The sequence below is a fragment of the Mastomys coucha genome, unplaced genomic scaffold (genome assembly GCF_008632895.1).
Source record: "Mastomys coucha isolate ucsf_1 unplaced genomic scaffold, UCSF_Mcou_1 pScaffold6, whole genome shotgun sequence".
NCBI lineage: Eukaryota > Metazoa > Chordata > Mammalia > Rodentia > Muridae > Mastomys > Mastomys coucha.
The window spans coordinates 124571563-124592173 of record NW_022196912.1 but is presented as its reverse complement, the minus strand read 5'-3'; the positions used below and the strand labels follow the sequence as shown (position 1 = coordinate 124592173).

Here is a 20611-nt window from a genome sequence, read left to right as displayed (position 1 = left end):
CTCAGAAATCCACCTGCCTCTGCCTCCCAAGTGCTGGGATTAAAGGCATGAGCCACCACTGCCTGGCTGCACTTTAGCTTTATACAACCCACATGACATATTTTCTTTCTTTTTCTTTTCCTTCTTCTTTTTCTTTTCTTCTTTTTGTTTTTGTTTTTTGTTTTTTTAAATGCACGGGGTGAGGATTTTTCACTTTACAGTAACAAGAATTTAAGGATCTTGTCTAAGCTGCTTTTCATTATACCTCCAATGTTCGCAAACACTGCTTGTAGCAAACTAAATGTTTGTTGAATCAAACAGTAAAACTTACAAATTACACAGCAGTTGCTATCAGGCTGCGTGGATGGTGTTGGCAAGAACAGGCTCCAACTAGTGTTACAGTCAGTTAAAGCTCAAGGTAATTGTTCTCGTCACGTTCAACAACGTGACATTCTCAGGAGAGCTGGGAAGAGCCAGACCCACCAAGGTCGCCTACTCACTGAGAAATTATACTTAAATTTAAAGCAACGAGAGGTTGCTTAGCGACCAGACGGAGGCGGCAGGCTGCACCGCGCGTGCGTGAACGAGCCGCGCTCTCTCCAGCGCCCCGCCCCCCGCTTTGCGCATGCGTGCAAGCCTGTCTCCGGAAAGCCCCTCCCTCCGAAGGGTCTGGCGGTTGCTAGGGCGACAGGAATACAATATGGCAGCCGGATCCTAACGCTCCCCAGCCAGGGACCCCCGCGAAGGTCCTCGAGCCGGAAGCCGCCTCTGGAAGGGAGAAAGCCCGCAGCACAGTCTCCTGTTTTGGTTTCGGCCCGGGGCCGACCAGGGGCTGACGGCGTCGTCCGCGTTCAGGATGAAGAGTGAGTGGGGCGGAGAGGGGCTGAGGGTCGGGGCCGTGGGGCGGCGAGCGCCTGAGGCCGCCCGGGCGCCCGGGGCAAGCCGCCAGCTGTGCTGGAGTTGGAGGAGTTGAGTGTCATTTCATCCATCCGCTCGCTCGCCCGTTCGTTCGTTCGTTTGTTGGATCGCACCTAAAATTCTCAGACGTTGGCTGTCGGCTCTGGGCGCTCCCACTGTGGCTCCCGGCTCCTTCGGGACGGCGGCTTGAACGCGTTCCGGAGGGGAGCTGGGCCGCGCAGTTTTCAGTTAAGCAGTAGGGTTTGTGAAAGCAAGCTTTTAGCGGAATTGAAAACGGTGGCTTAGAAGCTGGGAGATGAAGCAGTCTTTCTAGAAAATAGGAGGACTGAAACGCTGGACTTGCTGCCCGGTTTGTGGGTAACCTGGAATCCAAATGCGACGACCAGACAAGTCTGTTTTGTTGGGACAGCTGTTTGATTTTTTCAGACCTATACGGTTATGATTGCCTGTTATAGTTGTAGCCAGAAGTGCGGTCTCTGGCCGTGAAGATTAGATTGTGTTCACTGTCGTTATAATATGAAATCTACACTATGTTTTAATTGCTGTGCAGTAATTTCTATGTACCATAAATTACATAACATTTTAAAAATAGCCATCTCGTTCACCCTTTAGTCTTGTGTCACTGTATCAGTCCTTTTAAGGAAGATTAATGTGGTCTTGAGGGGAGAGACAGGCGCATTCAGAGGCAGAGGCAGTTGAATTTCCCTGAGTTTGAGGCCAGCCTGATCTGTATAACAAGTTTCAGGATAGCCAAAGCTACTAGACAGAAACTGCCTCCAAAAAACCCAAAATCTGATGCAGTAGTGTGCACCTGTAATCTCAGTATGCCTACGGTGGGATGGGAGCCGAGAGAAGAGATTCCCAAAAGCTTGCAGGTCAGGCACATGCAGTGCTAAACACAAGAGACCCTGCCAGAGACCCTCCAGAGCCTCCAGGTGTTCCTCTCACCTCAGCTATGGCGCCTTCTCTCTCCCTCCACCTCCTTCCAGCTAGTAGTCTTTCCCTTACCACAGATCCCATAGACACACTTAAAGAAAAAAAATAAAACAAAAATTAAAAAAAGTTTAAAACACAGGCACATCACAAAATGCAAATTATATATGCAAATTATTAATTTAAAACATTTTTAGAATTATACATATGAGTGTTTGCTTCCATGTATGTTTGTGTAGCATGTGGATACAGTGGCTGGAGGTTTGGACAGCAGTTCTTTAGAAGTGGAGTTTGAGTCATTCATGGGCCACCTCGGTCTTGGGACCAAATCCCAGTCTGATGCAAGAGCAACAAGTGCTCTTAAACACCGTGCTACCCCTCCAGCTGTACTTAATTATTTTATTTCATTTTGGTTTTTCCAGACAGGGTTTCCCTTTGTAGCCATAGCTACCCTAGAACTAGCTCTGTAGACCAGGCTGGCCTAGAACTCATAGATGTCCGCCTGTCTCTGCTTCCTGAGTGCTGGGATTAATGGTGTGTGCTACCATTGCCTGGCTAACAATTTTTTTAAAAGTGAAACTCAAGTCAGTTACTCAACAGTTTAATTCTTAGGATCTATTGCAATCCAATCTAAAAATGCAGACAAGTGATGGCAGGGAAATCTGAAGTCTTTGCTCCCTGTGACCAATCCACTCTTGCCTGCATGAACAGAGATCTTTGTAAGCTTAGTAAGGTTGCGGTGGGTTCACAGACAGGGCTTGAGGTGCCCTTCACAATGGAATATGGCTGGGTGTGCAGGGGTAACTCAGATTTATTAGTTGGTTGACTTTTTGATTATTTGTGCCCATCTTGTGTTCAGAAACCTTATTTTCCTCCTCAGGACCTTTTTTTTTTTGGTTTTGGTTTTGGTTTTTGGTTCTGATGTTTTTCTCTGTGTAGCATGTAGACCAGCTGGCCTCAAACTCAGAGATTAGCCTGCTTCTGCCTCTCAAGTGCTGGAATTAAAGGCATGTGCCACCACCACTCTAGGCCCCCCAGAAACTTTTGATTGTGACCAAATTTTTAGTGATACCCATGTTTAGCCAGTTTTCCTGTCCTCCTCTGCCTTGTACGTCATTTGCATAGTGAGTAGTCCCAGGGTGAGGTTAAGAGCATCCACTCTGGAGGTGGGCGGACACTACAGCCAGGCACTGAGCTAGGCGGACGGACAGACGGATGGATGGACAGATGGACGGACATACAGCCTCATGACTCATCTTTCTTTTGCTGGTTTTCAGCATGGCTCTGGTTTCCACCTTAGAATAAATCACTCCAATGAGCTAGAACTCAAGCCAGGGTCCTCTGCAGGAACAACAGGGGCTCATACCTGCCATCTCTCAGCCCCCTCAGCTCTCATCTTTAAACAGGTAGTGACAACTATCTCAGAGGATTGTTGAGAGGTCAGGTGAGATGGTATGTGTGTCACACCGCTGTGCCTGACATGCAGGCTGAGAGTGAATGCCTTGCTGGCCCAGTGGATGGAAGACATCGACGTGAGAGAGGAGAGAATGAACTCGTCCCATCCTTACTTGAAGACATATGTTCTTATTGGATCTAATTAGAGTCCTCGCTTTTTCCTCTCTGGACTGTTTTTTGTTTGGTTTGGTTTGTTTTTTTGGTTTTTTGAAACAGAGTTTCTCTGTGTAGCCTTGACTGTTCTGGAACTCACTCTGTAAACAAGGCTGGCCTTGAACTCACAAGACATCCACCTGCCTCTGCCTCCCAAGTGCTGGAAGTAAAGGTGTGCACCACCACTGCACAGCCTGTCTGATTTTTTTAATGGATTATTTAGTCATACCTACAAAAACAAAAGCAAAATTATACATCCTAAAGGGTGCTTTGCTGTCCTATCAGAGATTTTTTTTTTTTTTTTTTTTTTTTTTTTTTTTTTTTTTTTTTTTTTTTTTTTGTCGAAGAGAACAAGTTTATTCAATGTACTCTGAAAAGAACAGCTGGACTGGAAGTAGCAGAACAGCCTGCTCAGGGCGACTCACAGTGCAGCAAGACTGAGACGTCTGTCCTAAATGCCAGTGCTTCCGTCCAGGCTGCAGGGTACCTCAACCCCTCCTCCTCCACCTCATCTGGTGTGCACCAATATCCACTGGTGAAAGAAAAACAAATGAAAGCCATACTGGCTTTGTAATAAATCCAACCAGTAGGTGTTCATTTGGTTCCAGGATCCTCCATGCCTGACACAGCTGGTCCTGTCTGGCATTCTTACAGCGTGCGGATTTTCTGTGTGTGTACACATTTGTGATATACACTTTCCTGGCCGCTGCAGGTTTGCCAGTGCACACATTTCTTGTCAGTTGCCTGGGTGAGTAGATGTGGTTTAGATGTAAATGGTTGTCAACTTTTGAATAATTTTGTGTCTCTCTCTCTTTTTTTTTTTTCTGAGACAGGGTTTCTCTGTGTAGCCCTGGCTGTCCTGGAACTCACTCTAGAGACCAGGCTGGCCTCGAACTCAGAAATCTGCCTGCCTCTGCCTCCCAAGTGCTGGGATTATAGGCATGCACCACCACCACCCGGCTTGTGTCTCTTTTTTTCCCATGTTTGGTACTTCAGGTCACTGTTGCTCACTACAGAAAATAATTAATATGGTACAGCCCTCTTTGTTAAAGTCCTGGTCTGGTTTTAGTAGTGTGGCTTGAAACACTTAATCTCCCGAAGAGGTTCAAATGGACGGAATTCCTCTTTCCTGTGAACTCTAGTAGTCCTTCTGCCTGTCTCACCCTACTGTGGAGCTGGGTTGCACTGATGGTATGACCTGCCCTCCAGCAGGGAAAGACAAGTGTTCACACTTGCACACTGTCCACAGGTTCCACAAAAGCAAATCTTACCTCTATTTTTCAAGTGTTAATAGATTCAAATTCCACAGGCACAGATTTGATTTAACAGGAATGATTAGAATTTTAATTAGTGCGAATGGATTCCTCTGTTTTCCATGGTCTACTTTTTTCTGCCCTTGACTCCTGTGTTTTTTTCTAGGTGACTGATTATTCTCCTTAGTGTGGGATGGGACTTGCATTACACACTGTCCCCTCCCTAGTCCTGCCTGGTGCTGTCCTTGTAGGCCATACTTTCTGGGTGACTGAAGTCTGTGACATAGCAGGGTCCCTGAGGGAAAGGTGCTTCTCCTGGGTGTTCTTATAGCATTGCTTCTGCTTGTTCTCCTCGTGCCTCTCATTCTTGTTTGGTACCCCAGATCCATGGCTGCTAGCAGAGCCAGGGAGAAACAAATGACCCTTTATTTGCCAGTCCAATTTGTTGCTGGATCAGCGGTCTGAGGCCAGCTAGGCGCTGCCTCGATCTGAGTTTGTGTACTTAACTATCTTAAAGTTCACAGTTGACTTTTTTTTTTTTTCATGTTCAAAGCAAGTCTGCTTACCTTACTTGTGATGAAATGCGCTTTGGAGTTTCTTGTGTCAGACTTGTCCTCGTCTTGAAGCTGAGTGCCCCACGGCTGCCCACAGCTGCCTACAGCTGCCCACAGCTGCCCACAGCTGCCTTTGTACCCTGAGCTCATCTTTAAGAATGTTTGTTTTTAGTTTATTTGGTGTTAAGCAGGAGGTTCTTTGATTTCTTAAAAATCTTGAAATACATATCTTTACATTTGAGGTAAATTCATTCATTGTGAACATTAAACAACATGGAAAAGGGTGAGGAACAACACTAAATTTGCTTTTATTCCTACCTAGATCTAAATGTAAAGCATTGGGTTTTACATCCAGTTTCCTCTTGTGCACACATGTGTGTTCTTCCTCCTATGCATATGTGTGTGTGTTCTTTCTCCTGTGTACATGTATGTGTTTTCCTATATACAGATGTGCATGTTCTTTCACCTGTGTACATTTGTGTCCTTCCTCCTGTGCACACACGTGTATGTGTGTTCATTGCTATTCTTTTATTTCACTAGGCACCATGTCTACACATTTTCCTATATTTCTAATTATTAGTTGAAAGTACAGTTAGCAAAATATAATGTTTCATAACATTTCCTTAATATGAGGAGATGATCTTGATAAAAGTTTCTAGTTTAGTCTTGCTGTTGTGACATGTGACAGCTGTATTTGTCTCTAAACGTTCATCTGCGGGGATGTCTCCTGAGAGTGGAAAACAGTAATTGGGGCAGTGTAGACTCTTTCAGAGCCTTTCTCCTACCTGTGCAAGTACTGTATTATAACTGTGGAATGTTCACGCAGAAATGAGTTAGCAGAATGCAAAAGCTGTTGCCCCTCCCTGTCCCCAGGGAGCACATATCTGCTGGGCGGGGAGGATGTCTGGGCGCTGCTGCTGGGCACTGCTGCTGGGCGGGGAGGATGTCTGGGCGCTGCTGCTGGGCACTGCTGCTTTGGTTTCCCCATCAGCTGTGGCGTGCTCTATACTCAATACATATATTTGTTGGACATCTTAGTAGATGTCCCACCCTTTCCCAGGGGATCAGAACACCCATACATATAACATAAAAGTATTTAAATAGCCAGGTAGTGATGGTATACTCCTTTAATCCCAGTACTAGGGAGACAGGGGCAGGTGGATGGGAATCTCTGACTTTGAGGCCAGCCTGGTCTACAGAGCGAGTTCCAGGACAGCAGGGCTACATAGAGAAGCCCTGCCACAAACAAACAAACAAACAAATGCTCAACTCCCCACTCCCCAAATTATTTAAACAAAAAAACAACAACAATCAGAATTCCAATCGAGACCTGGTGGACCACATCTCATTTATTTGTTTGTTTGTTCATTTAAATTTTTAAAAATAATTATTTATTTATTATGTATATGAATACATTGTAGCAGTCTTCAGACACACCAGAAGAGGGCACTGGATCCCATTACAGATGGTTGTAAGCCACCATGTGGTTGCTGGGACTTGAACTCAGGACCTCTGGAAGAACAGTCAGTACTGTAAACTACTGAGCCATCTCTCTAGCTCAGATGGCACTCATCTTGAATTCCAGCACTTGAGAGGCAGAAGCAAGCAAATCTCTGCGTTTGAGACTAGCCTGATCTACATAGTGAGTTCCAGGACAGCCAGTGCTACATAAAGAGACCTTGTCTCTGAAAACAGACAGAAAAAGAAGTTTGACAAGGATGCTGACTTGCATGCTGCAGTGGTGAGCAGTCGTCTTGAGGCTGCTCTGGGTGGATGGCGCCTGGCTCTGCTGGTCAAGGAGGCTTGGTGCAGGCTGGCTTCTCTGAGACTGTTCTCCACACTTGCTTCTGCCCGCATTCCATCCGTGTTCTCTCCAGGATGCTGTCCTCCTGGCTTCTTCCTGTGCTCCTCATTCACAGGAGCGTCCTTGAAGCTCTGCCACCAGTGGTGACTTTTCTCCTAGTGTTTGCTTGGTTTTGTCTTTTGTGATACAAAAGACAGGGCTGGGGGTGGCTAGGTCAGCACCCTCACCTCCACTGAGCCCTTCCCAGTTGTATCCAGCCTGACACTTCCTGTCACCATCCCTATGCTAGTAGGGTGTGGACACTTGGTCCAGGACAGGCAGTCACTGCAGTCAGCCCTTCACCCCCTGCTTGCTACATCCAAAGCAGTGGGCAGCTGCTGGCAGCTTTGGTCATAGAAGTGTTCCATATAAAGGTTCACCTTTGCTGTGAGTCAGGAAAGCCAAACGACTTTAGATAGCTGAAGGAGGAAGGTATGCCATGCAGTATATCAGAGGCTTACAAACCCTTGCCAGGGATAATTCAGTGGTGGGAGCAGCAACACCAGGGGCAGCTGCTGGTGGCCTTCAGAAACTTAGGCCATCGAAAAGCTCAGGGAACTGCTGCAGGTGGGTTGGAGGCTCTGTAGGAGCAGGAGGGTGAATTTCAGAAGACTGCCAGACACTGTGGCATCTGCCCAGGGCCACAGCTCTCATCCCATTCTTCCCACTCCGTCTAGACCCATTTAGAGTCCTCTCACTTGTAGTAGGGGTGAAGCGATGCCATGCCTCCTGTCCAGGAGAACAGGCACTGCAGGAGCAGGATATGGTACCTCACTGCCAGCACAGCCCCGTCCTGGGACCGAGAGGACTTAGGAAAACTGAGCCACAGTGTGGTGCTGAAATTACAGAGATAAAAGTTTGTCATGGGCAAGTAAATATGAAAGACGTTCATAAATTAAACTTTATTTTTACCTACAGACTACAAAGCAATTGGCAAGATAGGAGAGGGGACGTTTTCTGAAGTGATGAAGATGCAGAGCCTGAGAGATGGGAACTACTATGCATGTAAACAGATGAAGCAGCACTTTGAGAGGTACGTGAGCCAGGCACGTTCTAGGCTGAGCACACACGGGTTGTTATCAGTAAGGCGTCCTAGTGTTGTGGGAAGGAAGACTGTCTATCTAATAGTGTGCAAGGGATAACCAGATGGACGTGGACAGCTAAGATTATGAGCTAACGTGTTTACTACACTGGGATTTTCTCTTGTCCAAGTTCTTGGGAATGTCAGTGACTAGCATGTACGATGTGTATTGTAAAGTGTTATACTTCACAAAGTATGTGTATGATGGTTTTTGATAAGTCAAATCAGAAATGTTAGAGTTCCTTGAAATTTATTTATATAAATCAATTAATGTATTTTGTTGTTGTTGTTGTTGTTGTTTTTCAGTTTTTTGAGACAGGGATTCTCCGTGTAGTCCTGGCTGTCCTAGAACTCACTCTGTAGACCAGGCTGACCTCGAACTCAGAAACCTGCCTGCCTCTATCTCCCAATTGTTGGGATTAAAGGCATGTGCCACCACTGCCTAGCCAATTAATGTATTAATATATTGGAAAAATAATCTCCAGATAGAGAAATGGGTTCTCTGGGAGTGATCAGCTGCTGTTTGTGGAAAATGGAATTATATTCTACAACTGTATTTTCTTATGGGTGATGCTTCATTTTTATATAATTTTTTACATTATTTATTTTTATTTTGTGTGTCTTAAGTGTGTTGCCTCCATGTGTGTCTGTGTACCATTTGCATGCAATGCCCATAGAGGCCAGAAGAGGATGTCAGGTCCCCTCGGAATTGATGCTAGAGACAATTGTTAGCTGTAGTGTGGGTGCTGGGAATTGAACATGGTTCCTCTGGAAAGGAGAGTTGGTTCTCCTAACTGCTGAGACATCTCTAGGTCCTGTGTGAAAGGCCCTGTGCTGTGGCTTTGTCCACATAGCAGCCTCTTATGGTCTTGAAATTGGTCAGCTTCACCAAGGAGGCAGAAGCTGTTGTGTGATGTAATAATTACTGACTTCATTGGAACCAAGAAATCTTGCAATAAGAGGGTTTAAGCCCAGTGGGTTTGTTTTTATATTAAAGAAATTATGAAGAAAATTTGGTCATTCCTGCATAGTGAAACAGAATCTTTTTTACTTTTGGTTGCTTTATTGTTATTATTTTATTGTTTAGATTTCTTCTATGTGTATGAGTGTTTGCCTGTGTACATGTATATGTACCACATGCACACCTGATACCCACTGAGGTCAGAAGAGACCGTCAGATCCTCTGGAACCAGAGTCATGGAGAATTGTGAACCACCATGTGGGTGCTGGGAACTGAACCCAAGGCCTCTTACAGGGGGAGCCAGTGCTCACAACCATGTTTTTAGCCCCTGTTCCTATTGTTGTTGATAATTTGTTTATGTGTGGGAGTGTTTTGCTTGCATGTATGTCTCCATTTGTGTGTGCCTGATGCCTATAGAGGCCAGAAGAGGGCTTCATATATCTGGAACTGGAGTGACAGGTGACTCCTTGCCTCCTAAGAGCCATCACTCGTCCTATGACAAACATCCCTTTTCCAATTAGGAAAATTCAATTTTGGAATAAACTAAAGACCACTATCCTCCATCAGCCAAGTAAGATGTCATGAGAGAGCAGGCACTGCAGAGGACGGGGCTTTGCTGGAGCTGCCCACCTGTTCATCAGTGTGTTCTTCTTATGTGTACTAATGTGGGCCTGAGTGTGTGTGTCCTGTGTGGAAGTGCTCTGGTCTGAGTGTGTATTTGTGTCATGTGTGGAAGTGCTCTTCTCAGAGAGTGTGTGTGTCCTGTGTGGAAGTGCTCTGGTCTGAGTGTGTGTGTGTCCTGTGTGGAAGTGCTCTGGTCTGAGTGTGTATTTGTGTCATGTGTGGAAGTGCTCTTCTCAGAGAGTGTGTGTGTGTCATCTGTGGAAGAGCTTTTGTCTGAGTGTGTGTGTGTGTGTGTCATAGGTAGAAATGCTCTTGTCTGAGTGTATATGTGTCATGTATGGAAGTGCTCTTGTCTAAGTGTGTGTGTGTCCTGTGTGGAAGTGCTCTTGTCTGTGTGTGTGTGTGAGAGAGAGATATGGGGAAGTGTTCTTTGTCTGAGTGTATATGTGTCACCTGTGGAAGTGCTCTTGTCTCAGTGTATATGTGTCATGTGTGGAAGAGCTCTTGTGTGAGTGTCATGTTTGGAAGTGCTCTAGTCTGAGTGTATTTGTTTCCTGTTTGGAAATGTTCTTTTCTGAGTGTGTATGTGTCATGTGTGGGAGTATTCTTGTCTGGATGTGTGTCTGTCATGTGTGGAAGTGCTCTTGTTTGAGTGTGTGTGTGTCTTGTGTGAAAGTCCTCTTGTCTGAGAGTGTTAGTCATGTGTGGAAATTCTCTTGACTGAGTTTATGTGTGTCATGTGTGGTAGTGGTCTTGTATATGAGCCATATGTGGAAGTGCTATTTTGGGAGTGTGTGTGTGTCATGTGTGGAAGTGCTCTTGTCTGAGTGTGTTTGTCATGTCTGGAAGTGCTCTTGACTGACTTTATGTGTGCCATGTGTGGTAGTGGTCTTGTCTGAGTATATATGTGTCATGTGTGGAAGTGCGCTTGTCTGAGTGTGTGTGTATGTCATGTATGGAGGGCTCTTGACTGAGTGTGTGTCATGTGTGGACGTGCTCCTGTCGTAGTATGTGTCATGTGTGTAAGTGCTCTTGTCTGAGTATATATGTATGATGTGTGCAAGTGCTCTCTTAGAGTATATATGTGTCATGTGTGTAAGTGCTCTTGTATAAGTATATGTGTGTCATGTGTGAAAGTGCTCTTGACTTATTCTGTGTGTGTCTTGTGTGGAAGTGCTCTTGTCAGAGTGTATATGTGTCATGTATGGAAATGCTCTTGTCTGAATGTGTATGTATCATGTGTGAAGGGATCTTTTCTGAGTGTATATGTGTGATGTGTAGAAGTGCTCTTGTCTGAGTGTTTGTGTGTCATGTGTGGAAGTGTGCTAGTCTGAGTGTGTGTGTCATGTGTGTAAGAGCTCTGGTCTGAGTGTATGTATGTCATATGTAGAAAAGCTTTTGTCTGAGTTTATATGTGTCATGTAAGGAAGTGCTCTTGTCTCTGTGTGTGTGTGTGTGTGTGTGTCATGTTTGGAAGTGCTCTTGTCTGACTATATATGTGTCTTGTGTGGAAGTGCTATTTTCTGAGTGTGTGTGCATCACGTGTGGAGGTTCTCTTGTCTGAGTGTGTGTGTGTCGTTTGTGGAAGTGCTCTTTTCTGAGTGTTTATGTGTCATGTGTGGAAGTGCTCTTGTCTGAGTGTGTGTGTATTATGTGTGGAAGTGCTCTTGTATTAGTGTATGTGTGTCAATGGTAAAAGTGCTCTTATCTCATTATGTGTGTGTCATGTGTGGTAGTGCTGTTGGCTGAGTGTGTGTGTCATGTGTGGAAGTGCTCTTGACTGACTTTATGTGTGTCATGTGTGGTAGTAGTCATGTCTGAGTGTATATGTGTCATGTGTGGAAGTGCTCTTGTCTGAGTGTGTATATGTCATATCTTGAAATACTCTTGTCAGAGTGTACATGTGTGCTATATGGAAGTGCTCTTGTCTGTGTGTATATGTGTCATGTGTGGAAATGCTCTTCTCTGAGTGTTTGTGTGCCATATGTGGAAGTGCTCTAGTCTTAGTGTGTGAATGTGTGTGTGTGTGTGTGTGTGTGTGTGTGATGTGAGGAAGTGCTCTAGTCTGAGTGTATATGTTTCATGTTTAGAAGTGATCTTGTCTGTGTGCATATGTGTCATGTCGGGAATTCCTCTTGTCAGAGGGTACATTTGTCATGTGTTGAAGTGATCTTTTCTCACTGTGTGTGTGTCATGTGTGGAAGTGCTCCTGTGTGTGTGTGTGTGTGTGTGTGTGTGTGTGTGTCATATGTTGAAGTCCTCTTGTCTGAGTGTGTGTGTGTCATTTGTGGAGTTGCTGTTGTCTGAGTGTGTGTCATGTGTTGAACTCCTCTAAGTGTGTGTTTGTCATTTGTGGAACTGCTCTTTTCTGAGTGTATATGTGTCATGTGTGGACGTGCTCTTGTCTGAGTTAGTGTGTGTGTGTGTGATGTATGGAAGTGCTCGTGTCTGAGTCTGTGTGTTTCATTTGTGGAAGTGTTCTTGTTTGAGTGTGTGTGTTGTGTGTGGAAGTACTCTTGGCTTAGTGTGTGTGTGTCATGTGGGCAAGTGCTCTTGTCAGAGTATACATGTGTGCTATGTGGAAGTGCTCTCATCTGTGTGTATGTGTGCCATGTGTGGAAGTACTCTTGTCTGAGTGTGTGTGTCATGTTGTCATGTGTGGAGTTCTCTTGTCTGAGTGTGTGTGTCATGTGTGGAATTCTTCTTGTCTGAGTGTATATGTGTCATGTGTGGAAGTGCTCTTGTCTGAGTGTGTATGTCATGTGTGGAGTTCTCTTGTCTGAGTGTATATGCGTCATGTGTGGAAGTGCTCTTGTCTGAGTGTGTATGTGTATTGTGTTGTTGTGCTCTTGTCAGAGTGTGTGTGTGTGTGTGTGTGATGTGTCGAAGTGCTCTTTTCTGATCCTCTGGAGCTAGAGTTTCTTGTGGCTGTGAACTTGGTGCTGGGAATTGAACCCAGGTCCCCTGCAAGAACAACAAGTGCTCTTCACTGTTGAGCCATCTATCCATTAATGTATTTTAAAATTGATTTAAATATTTCTTTGTTCTGTTGCTATAAGAACTTTAGGAAAATATTATCACACTGGAAGATGATATTTGTGCCAAACTGTGTTTGTGTTCCTGGGCTGTGCTCACTCACATTTGATACCAGAATAGACCATCTTATTCTTTCTTTTAGGAGATCTATGTTTTTGCTTTGACAACCTTTACATGCTTGGGATTAGCAGCAAAACAAAGAAAGGGAAGATCATTGTATAAATTGAATGAGTTCAAGTAGTATAGGTACTGAACCTGGGCCTCATGCTTGCTAGGCAGGCAATCTATCAACTGAACAGCATCCCCAATCCAAGAATTCATATCATAAGAATTTGTGAACAAAGTCTATTCAAGAGAAAAACAAAGAACCAAATGTCCACCTCACCTAGGCATGGCTGCACATGCCTTAATCCTAGCACTCTGGAGGCAGAGGCAGGAACATCTCTGTGAGTTGTAGTCCAGCCTGTTCTACATACTGAATACCAGGCCATTCAGGACTACATAAGACCTTACTCTGTCTCGAATGAATGAATGAATGAATGAATGAATGAATGAATGAATGAAGAGAAATAATGTTATCTATGTTGGTGAGGATGCAGACAAAATGAGTGCTCATACATTGCTGATGTGTTGGTGGGACTGCAAATTAGTCTGGTCACTATAGAGATCAATATGGAGACTCCTCAAAAATGATGAGCTGTGAGTGGTGGCACACCTTTAGTCCCAGCACTCAGGAGGCAAGGCCAGCCTGGTCTACAAGACCCAGAACAGTCAGGGTTACGCAGGGTGGGTAGAAATAATAACTAAGAGCTTGGTAGTTTCTTCCCCTGGACCATGGGAAAGATCAAAGATCAAAGGGTGCACATCCATCAGGAGCATGGACGTGACAAAGAATGCTTCTTTTGTTCCTTCCTTCCACCCAAAAATAGATCTCATGTGTCTTTGGAGGATGGTCTGGAGGGGTGTTCTTTGGAAGCTCAGTTGTTTTGTTATTTTGGTGGTGTTTGGTTTTGAGACAGGGTTTCACTGTGCAGCCTTGGTTGGCCTTGAATGCACTCTGTAGACCAGGCTGGCCTGGAACTCAGAGATCTGCCTGCCTCTGCCTCCTGAGTGCTGGGATTAAATGTGTGCACCACCATACCTGGCTGGAGCCCCAACAGGATAATATCTAGATTGTGTAGAAGGTTTCTGAGACGGAAACTGTTCAGAACATGTTAAAGGTAAGCTATTGCCTTCTCCCATCCTCGTCCTGCTCTTCCCCCTTCTCCGCACTTCTTCTGACAGGCCTCATGGACCCCATATGTAGCTGAGCTTACTATAGAGCTCAGGTTTCCCATGAACTCCTGTTCCTTCTGCCCCTACATTCCAAGTACTGGGATTTAAGGTACACATCACCACACCCACTGTTTTCTTTATTCTGTGAGGTTTGGGAGACTTTTAATATCAATGGTAAATTATGGCCTTTAGGAGGGACAACAGTGGGCCTCTTTCTCAAGCGCTTAGGACATGGAAGTTCCTTACAAGGCATTTTTCAGGGCCACTGAGATGGCTCAGCATATAAAGGTGCTTGCTGCCAAACCTGATGACCTGAGTTCAGTCACTGGAAATCACACAGTGGTAGAACAGACCTGATTTCTTCAAGTTGACCTGTGACATAACAGAGGTACATGTGCTTATACATACATGTGTGTGCACATGCACATGCGTGCACGTGCATACACTCACACACACATGATGATTAAAATAACATTAATAATAAGACACTTTCCTGATAGATCATGTTCTATAGAATACTTTGTGGGAAGGTGCGTTTTAAAACCTTATTGTGGTACTTTTGCTGTGACAGAAGATGGGGCAGGAGGGACTCAGCTGGGGACCCATGAGCAGGTGTAAGCACACGGATCCTGTTGAAAGCTGCCATCCAGGTGGTAAATGGCTGCTGCCCTAGGACTCCTGTGTCCAGCCTTCTCACCGTATCCAGACCTCCCTGAGGGCTATGCCAGTTCAGCCTGGCTCCAGATTGTGGCCTCTGCTTTCTCTGGTTGTTGTTGGGGGACATGTTGCTAACACTTTGAATACTATGCTGGGCTGGGGAAGGAACCATGGAAAGGCAGTGAGAAATACGCTTCGACTATAGCAGGCTTCCACTGATGGTCCACGAGCAGCTTACCACTCAGCCTTCTAGCTGTTACCTAGCTCTGAGATGCTGCTAGCTGGGGGACTTTGTACTGGGTCTTGGGCCTTTTTCTGGGGAGCATTTTTCATGCCTCAGTAACTCATTTCAGAGGAAAAGGCAGAACTTTACTAATGTGCTGTTAGATATAATTTGTCAGGGTAACCAGGCAGCATGTTGAACTTTCCACAATGGAAAGTTGGTAGAACAGAACTCAGCCAGCTGACAGGAAGATACATACAAGAGTTTCAGTTGGCATCTCAGTGATGGAAGCTCTGGAACATTGGGTCGTTTGGCTAGGTTTGATCCCATGGCTCACTGCAGCATGGTCTCTTGAAACCTCTTCTGTAGAGGGTAGCAGTGGCCAACCTCGTGCCTTTGCACTGGTTTTACTGGACTTTGAGCTATGAGCAGTGTCAAGCACAGTGTCAAGCCTTCATTAAGGAGAACCTAGAGTAGACCCACCTGTCCAGAGAACACCTGTCACCAGCTCAATGGGATTCTGGGAAAGCACAGATTTTCACCCTCTTAAGGAGAATGGTGTGTCCCAGAACTCTGAAATGCTGACTTTCAGCTAATGTGCACCTTATCTAGTTGGTTGGTTCATAAATGGATTAGTACATTAATAAATTTTTTCAACACATTTAATTAGAATTTTATGGTTTTGTGTTTTTACTATGTAAAAGAAACAACCAAAAAATCTTTGTATGATACTAGATGACAAAAATTTTAACCTTACTGAGCTGAGGTCCCGATGTTATGTGAATCACGTAAGCGTTTGTGATGCCAACTTCCTGGTATAATGGCAATAGCAGATGCCTGTTTTCTACAATCCAACTTTCATCTAAGTCTAACCACTGTTATGCATGTTATGAACAGTTCATTATGCTCAGAGGCTCAGAACTGGATTAATGTATTCCTAAGTGATAAACACCTTGGTATGAGGTTTGGGATGTCTCTCACATGTGTCTCATGACTGGCATATGTTTCATTCCCAGTACCAGAAAAAAATCAAAAAGCTAAAAGCAAAATGAACAAAAAACCCAAACCTTGAATTCTGTAAGATAATGAAGGTGTATGCAGATTTATACTTAATTTCCATTTCTGAGGGGAAAAATAAAACTTGATTAACTGCCTGAAATACAAGTGAATGAGGTTTTACATGTTGATCATGGAAAATAAATATGATTTCATAACTCTGATTTTACAGTTGACCTAATTGTAAATTAGTTGTGCATTTTTGCCTACATCATAGTATTGAGCAAGTGAACAATCTCCGAGAGATACAAGCACTGAGGCGCCTGAATCCACACCCAAACATTCTTACGTTGCATGAAGTGGTTTTGTAAGTATATCTGAGCTTGGGAAGTTATCTAAAGTAGACAACATGACGCTAAAGATCACACTTCTTCTTACCATGGTTATTTGCTCTGTAGCTGAGAGAATGGCAGCTATGCTTGTCTTATGTAGGTTTTTATTTGGGCAGATTGTGTCTCATTGCTAAGATGAAAATGCCTTCATTCTGGTGTGCCTGCGCTCGGGAGGCCTGTGTCATTTAAGGCTTGGCTCCTGCAGCTCTCTCAGGCCCCCATACCGTGCTGGGAATTACGTTCTCATGAGAGGTCGTTTGATGGCATTTTTCATTCATGTTCATAGACTAGTTTGTTCAAAGTTTACTCATCAATCAAGAAGGAAGAGAGAACACAGCCCAGGTCAGCCTGCTGCCTTTCTTCCTTTTAAACACTTAAAAGCATTGTGCTTCTCAGCTCTGTGGGCTCGGAAGTCAGGCTGCAGGAGTGGCTGGCCATCCCAGAGGCCGATGCAGCTTTGCTACTTGAGAAAGTGGCCCTAGTTGTAGACACCCTGCTACAGCTTTCAAGGAGCCTGGCCTGAAAAACTCTTGGAGGAACTCATTTGCCAACTAAGGTGTAGTAGACGCCAGTCATGGGAGAGCAGAGTTTAAAATCAAAATGACAGGCCTGGTCATAGCTGTGTGGCCTCTTGGCCTGCGGTATTCTTGGAAGTCAGCTCAGTATTCATTTGTGATATACACAGCAGCCAGGCCTCTGAGCCCAGGACAGGCCGCCGCCTCCTAGGCAGACTGGAGGCGCCCAGAACAGCCCAGAGCAATGTACTTCCCGTGCCTAGGGTCTAAGGAAGATCGGGAGAAGCTTGTGGTAGTCCAGAGCCTCTGACCACTCAGTGTCAGACCTGGACATCACAGGAATAAAGACACTTGTCTTTCTTTTCTCCTCTGTTTTTATTGTAAGTTATCCCAATTACACTAAAGTAACATAAGTCATTCAAAAGTAAACATGTTGCTGGGTGTGACGCACTCGCCTTTGATCCCAGCACTTGGGAGGCAGAGGCAGGCGGATCTTCTTGAGTTCCAGGGTAGTCAGAGCTACAAAATGGAGAGACCCTGTCTCAAAAAGCAAAGCTAACAGAGAAAGTGAGGGTACGGCCACAAAGCACGACCTCAGTTCATTTTTCTATTACTTTGCTTAACCAGCTCCCAAGCTCTTTTCTTGTTTCTGCTGGTAATTAATGTTCTGTTTTCAGGAAATACCCTTTTCAAGGTGTTTTTAGAGCTCTTCTTTAGAATTGTAATAGTGTTTTGGATCAATTTTAGCCTAAATATTGATTCGAAGTTAAAACCTATTTGCTGTTTTAATAATTTTATGGCCCAGATGGTCTCTTGTGGGAATGCCTTATTTACCAGAAATGTGTACAAATGCTTATTAAGAGCGTTGACTATGTTTTCCGATTAAGACAAGAAAAAAGTATTTAAAACCTGCTTTCTTCTGCAGTGACAGAAAATCTGGTTCTCTTGCACTAATATGTGAACTTATGGACATGAATATTTATGAGCTAATACGAGGTAGGTGAGTGTTTTGAAAGGTAATCTGAGATGATCTTGTAACAAATGTTTGTGGTTGCATGTGTCTTGTAGTCACTGCAGTACGGAGTGACTCTAGACCTCTAGAGACAGGGAAGTGTGCAGTACAAAGCTACCACAATGGGGCCCAGAAGGCATTATTCTCACAGTGTCTTAAGGATGACTGGAGCCATAAGCTTTTGAGGAGACCCTGTGGTTTAGCTGAGGCTAGTGCTAAAGGCAAGCCCTCCCCACAGGGCTGCACTCTGAGGGTGCTTCATTCCACCTCTCCCTGCTCTCCTTCATCCCACCTCTCCCTGCTCTCCATCATCCCACCTTTCCCTGCTCTCCTTCATCCCACCTCTCCCTGTTCTCCTTCATCCCACCTCTCCCTGCTCTCCTTCATCCCACCTCTCCCTGCTCTCCTTCATCCCACCTCTCCCTGCTCTCCTTCATCCCACCTCTCCCTGCTCTCCTCAGCCTTTTCTCCTGTGCATCTATCCAAGAAGCCCACACTCTCCCCTGGACTCTATGGGGGAGGAGCCTCCCTCTTCCCATTTGGAGCCAGAAATATCTCGTATTTCAGGATGCTCTTCTGTTCCTTTCCTCTGAACATGAACTGTTGCAAGCCTCTGTCTCAAAGTGTTCAAGGCAAAAAGCTGGAGGATATTAGCTCAGTGGTAGAATGCTTGCCTGGCATGTGAAAGGCCTGTGTCTAATCCCTAGTACAGAAAAATTTAAATAAGAGAAAGAAAGAAGAAAGAAAGAAAGAAAGAAAGAAAGAAAGAAAGAAAGAAAGAAAGAAAGAAAGGAAGGAAGGAAGGCAGGAAGGAAGAAAGAAAGGAAGGAAGGAAGGAAGGAAGAAAGAAAAAAGAAAAAAAGAAAATGAAAAAGGAAGAAGCAGTTGTTATAGAGTCATGTGACACCATCTTACTTGTGGTGGCACTGGTGAACCCATCAGAGATGATCTGACTTACCACCACACACAACTGAGGCCGGGCTAACGATCCTGGCCCACCCTCAGCACGTTCCAATTCAGTGACTCTGTAGGCCAGATGTGGCAGCTTACACCTGCAGTCCCAGAATACATGTGGCTGAGGCAGGGCTGGGGTCTAGAGGTCAGCACAGACCATAGAGCAAGCTACGTAATGAGAATCTTAGCTCAGAAGCAAACACAAGCAAAGGAGCCTGCACAGCCCCTTCCTTTGGTTGCTCAGCATCAATTGTCCGTGTGTTGGAAGGGTGCACCCTTAATGTTAGAGACCTTCCTCTGCTTCCCAGGGTGTGGTAGTCATACCCTGTACTCACAGGAGGAGACTGGGTCGGTGTTGCGGTGTGTTCAGACATTTGAGAAAGCTTCATTTAGAAAATAGTATCTTTACTTTCCAATAGGTAGGAAGTATATGATTGAAGAAACTGAAGCATTTTCTTTCTATGCCTACCTACAGAGACTCTGTAAGACACATGGTTAGTTCAGTACATGGTCTTTGTTGACTGTTAGTTACCCAGGCACATCTATCTGCCTGCTCTGCAGTGGGCAAAAGGCAGTTTACTCTCAAGGTGGGCAAGGATGACGGACACCAAGTCTTCGAATCTGTTGACAGGACCTAGGGCTATTCTGGGACAGAGGTGGGGGGATGAGGTGTTGGGATAGAGCAGTCAGAGGTCTGTGCATGGGTAATTAAACTTCATGGCATTTTCTAGGACACAGGTTCAGAAGTGAGGTCATCATATGATTTGAAGGTGAAGTTTTCACCCCCAGACACTGAGTCAGGCTCAAGTGAAGAGGCAGTGATTTTAACAAGGTGGACTTCAGGTCCCCAAAAAGTAAAGTAGGCAATTGTTATTACCACGATGCACTTGTCAGAGGAGTTATGCACAGCAAAATAGTAGGGGAAAATGTTATTTCATTAGTTTGCAGGACCTCCAAAATGGGTGATTTTTGAAGCCAACCAAAAGCAGGCAACCAAGAGGTAGCTGAGGTTCAGAAGAGAGGGAGGGCAGGCAAGGGTGTTGTTGGTGTGTGTGTGTGTGTGTGTGTGTGTGTGTGTGTGTGTGTGTGTGCAGGCTGGTCATGCCCAGAGTTGGGGCTCTGAGTGCTGCTGGTAGTTGTAGTCTCCCTTTTCTCTCTCCCTCTCTTCTCTCTTCCTCTCTCCCTCTCTCCCTTCTCCCTCTTTCCCTCTCACGTCTACCCCTTTCTCCTCCCCACTCCCCCTACCCCCTCTCCCATGTCTCCACTCTCAGGTTTTTTCAAGACGGACTTTCTCTGATAGCCCTGCCTGGGCTAGACCTTGCTCTGTGGACTAGACTTGCCTTGAACTCAAAGAGATGTAACTGCCTCTGCCTCCCACGCACTAGATGCTGGGATTAAAGGCCTGTGCCACCACACTTTGTCCTGGCAAGTTGCTTCAGAACTTTGAGGGCTATGGATTTACAATGATAAGCCCTTTGCTGTAATTGCCTAGTAGAAGGTTGTGGCTTTAACTTGAATATTGAATGTTTTTCACAGGCCAGAGCTCTTTTGTATGCACTGAATCTAAGTTGTTACCAACCGTAGCAGGCACCCCAGATGTTAAAGACAGGATAAAACAGCTGGCAGCATGGACAAGGCATTTAGTATTGAAATATATAAAACGATCCCAGAATTAGTAACACATGTAGGCAGATGTCTTAGAATTGATAAAGTGCTGCTGTAGCTGACTGTCAGTCCCCATGACTGCTCACAGTAGCTGACCGTCAGTCCCCATGACTGCTCACAGTAGCTGACCGT

General features: G+C 45.1%; 1 protein-coding gene and 1 long non-coding RNA gene across 11 annotated transcripts in view; one reads left to right on the top strand and one right to left on the bottom strand.

The window, feature by feature from the left end:
• The window catches only part of LOC116079998, a 3316-nt gene extending 2663 nt beyond the window's left edge, over positions 1-653 (bottom strand). The window contains exon 1 of the long non-coding RNA XR_004114271.1: positions 311-653. This is a non-coding gene — a long non-coding RNA (uncharacterized LOC116079998). The remainder of the gene's footprint in view (positions 1-310) is intronic.
• Mok (MOK protein kinase) overlaps positions 649-20611 on the top strand; it is a 36473-nt gene continuing 16510 nt past the window's right edge. The window contains exons 1-4 of one of the 10 annotated variants that reach the window (XM_031356179.1): positions 649-842; positions 8007-8121; positions 16219-16308; positions 17774-17844. In XM_031356179.1, coding sequence (XP_031212039.1) covers positions 836-842; positions 8007-8121; positions 16219-16308; positions 17774-17844 — 283 coding nt within the window. In that variant the 5' untranslated portion in view covers positions 649-835. Of the gene's footprint in view, positions 843-1016; positions 1126-8006; positions 8122-16173; positions 16309-17773; positions 17849-20611 lie in introns of those variants that run through there. The other 9 variants (XM_031356180.1, XM_031356181.1, XM_031356182.1 and 6 more) reach the window with 9 other exon arrangements.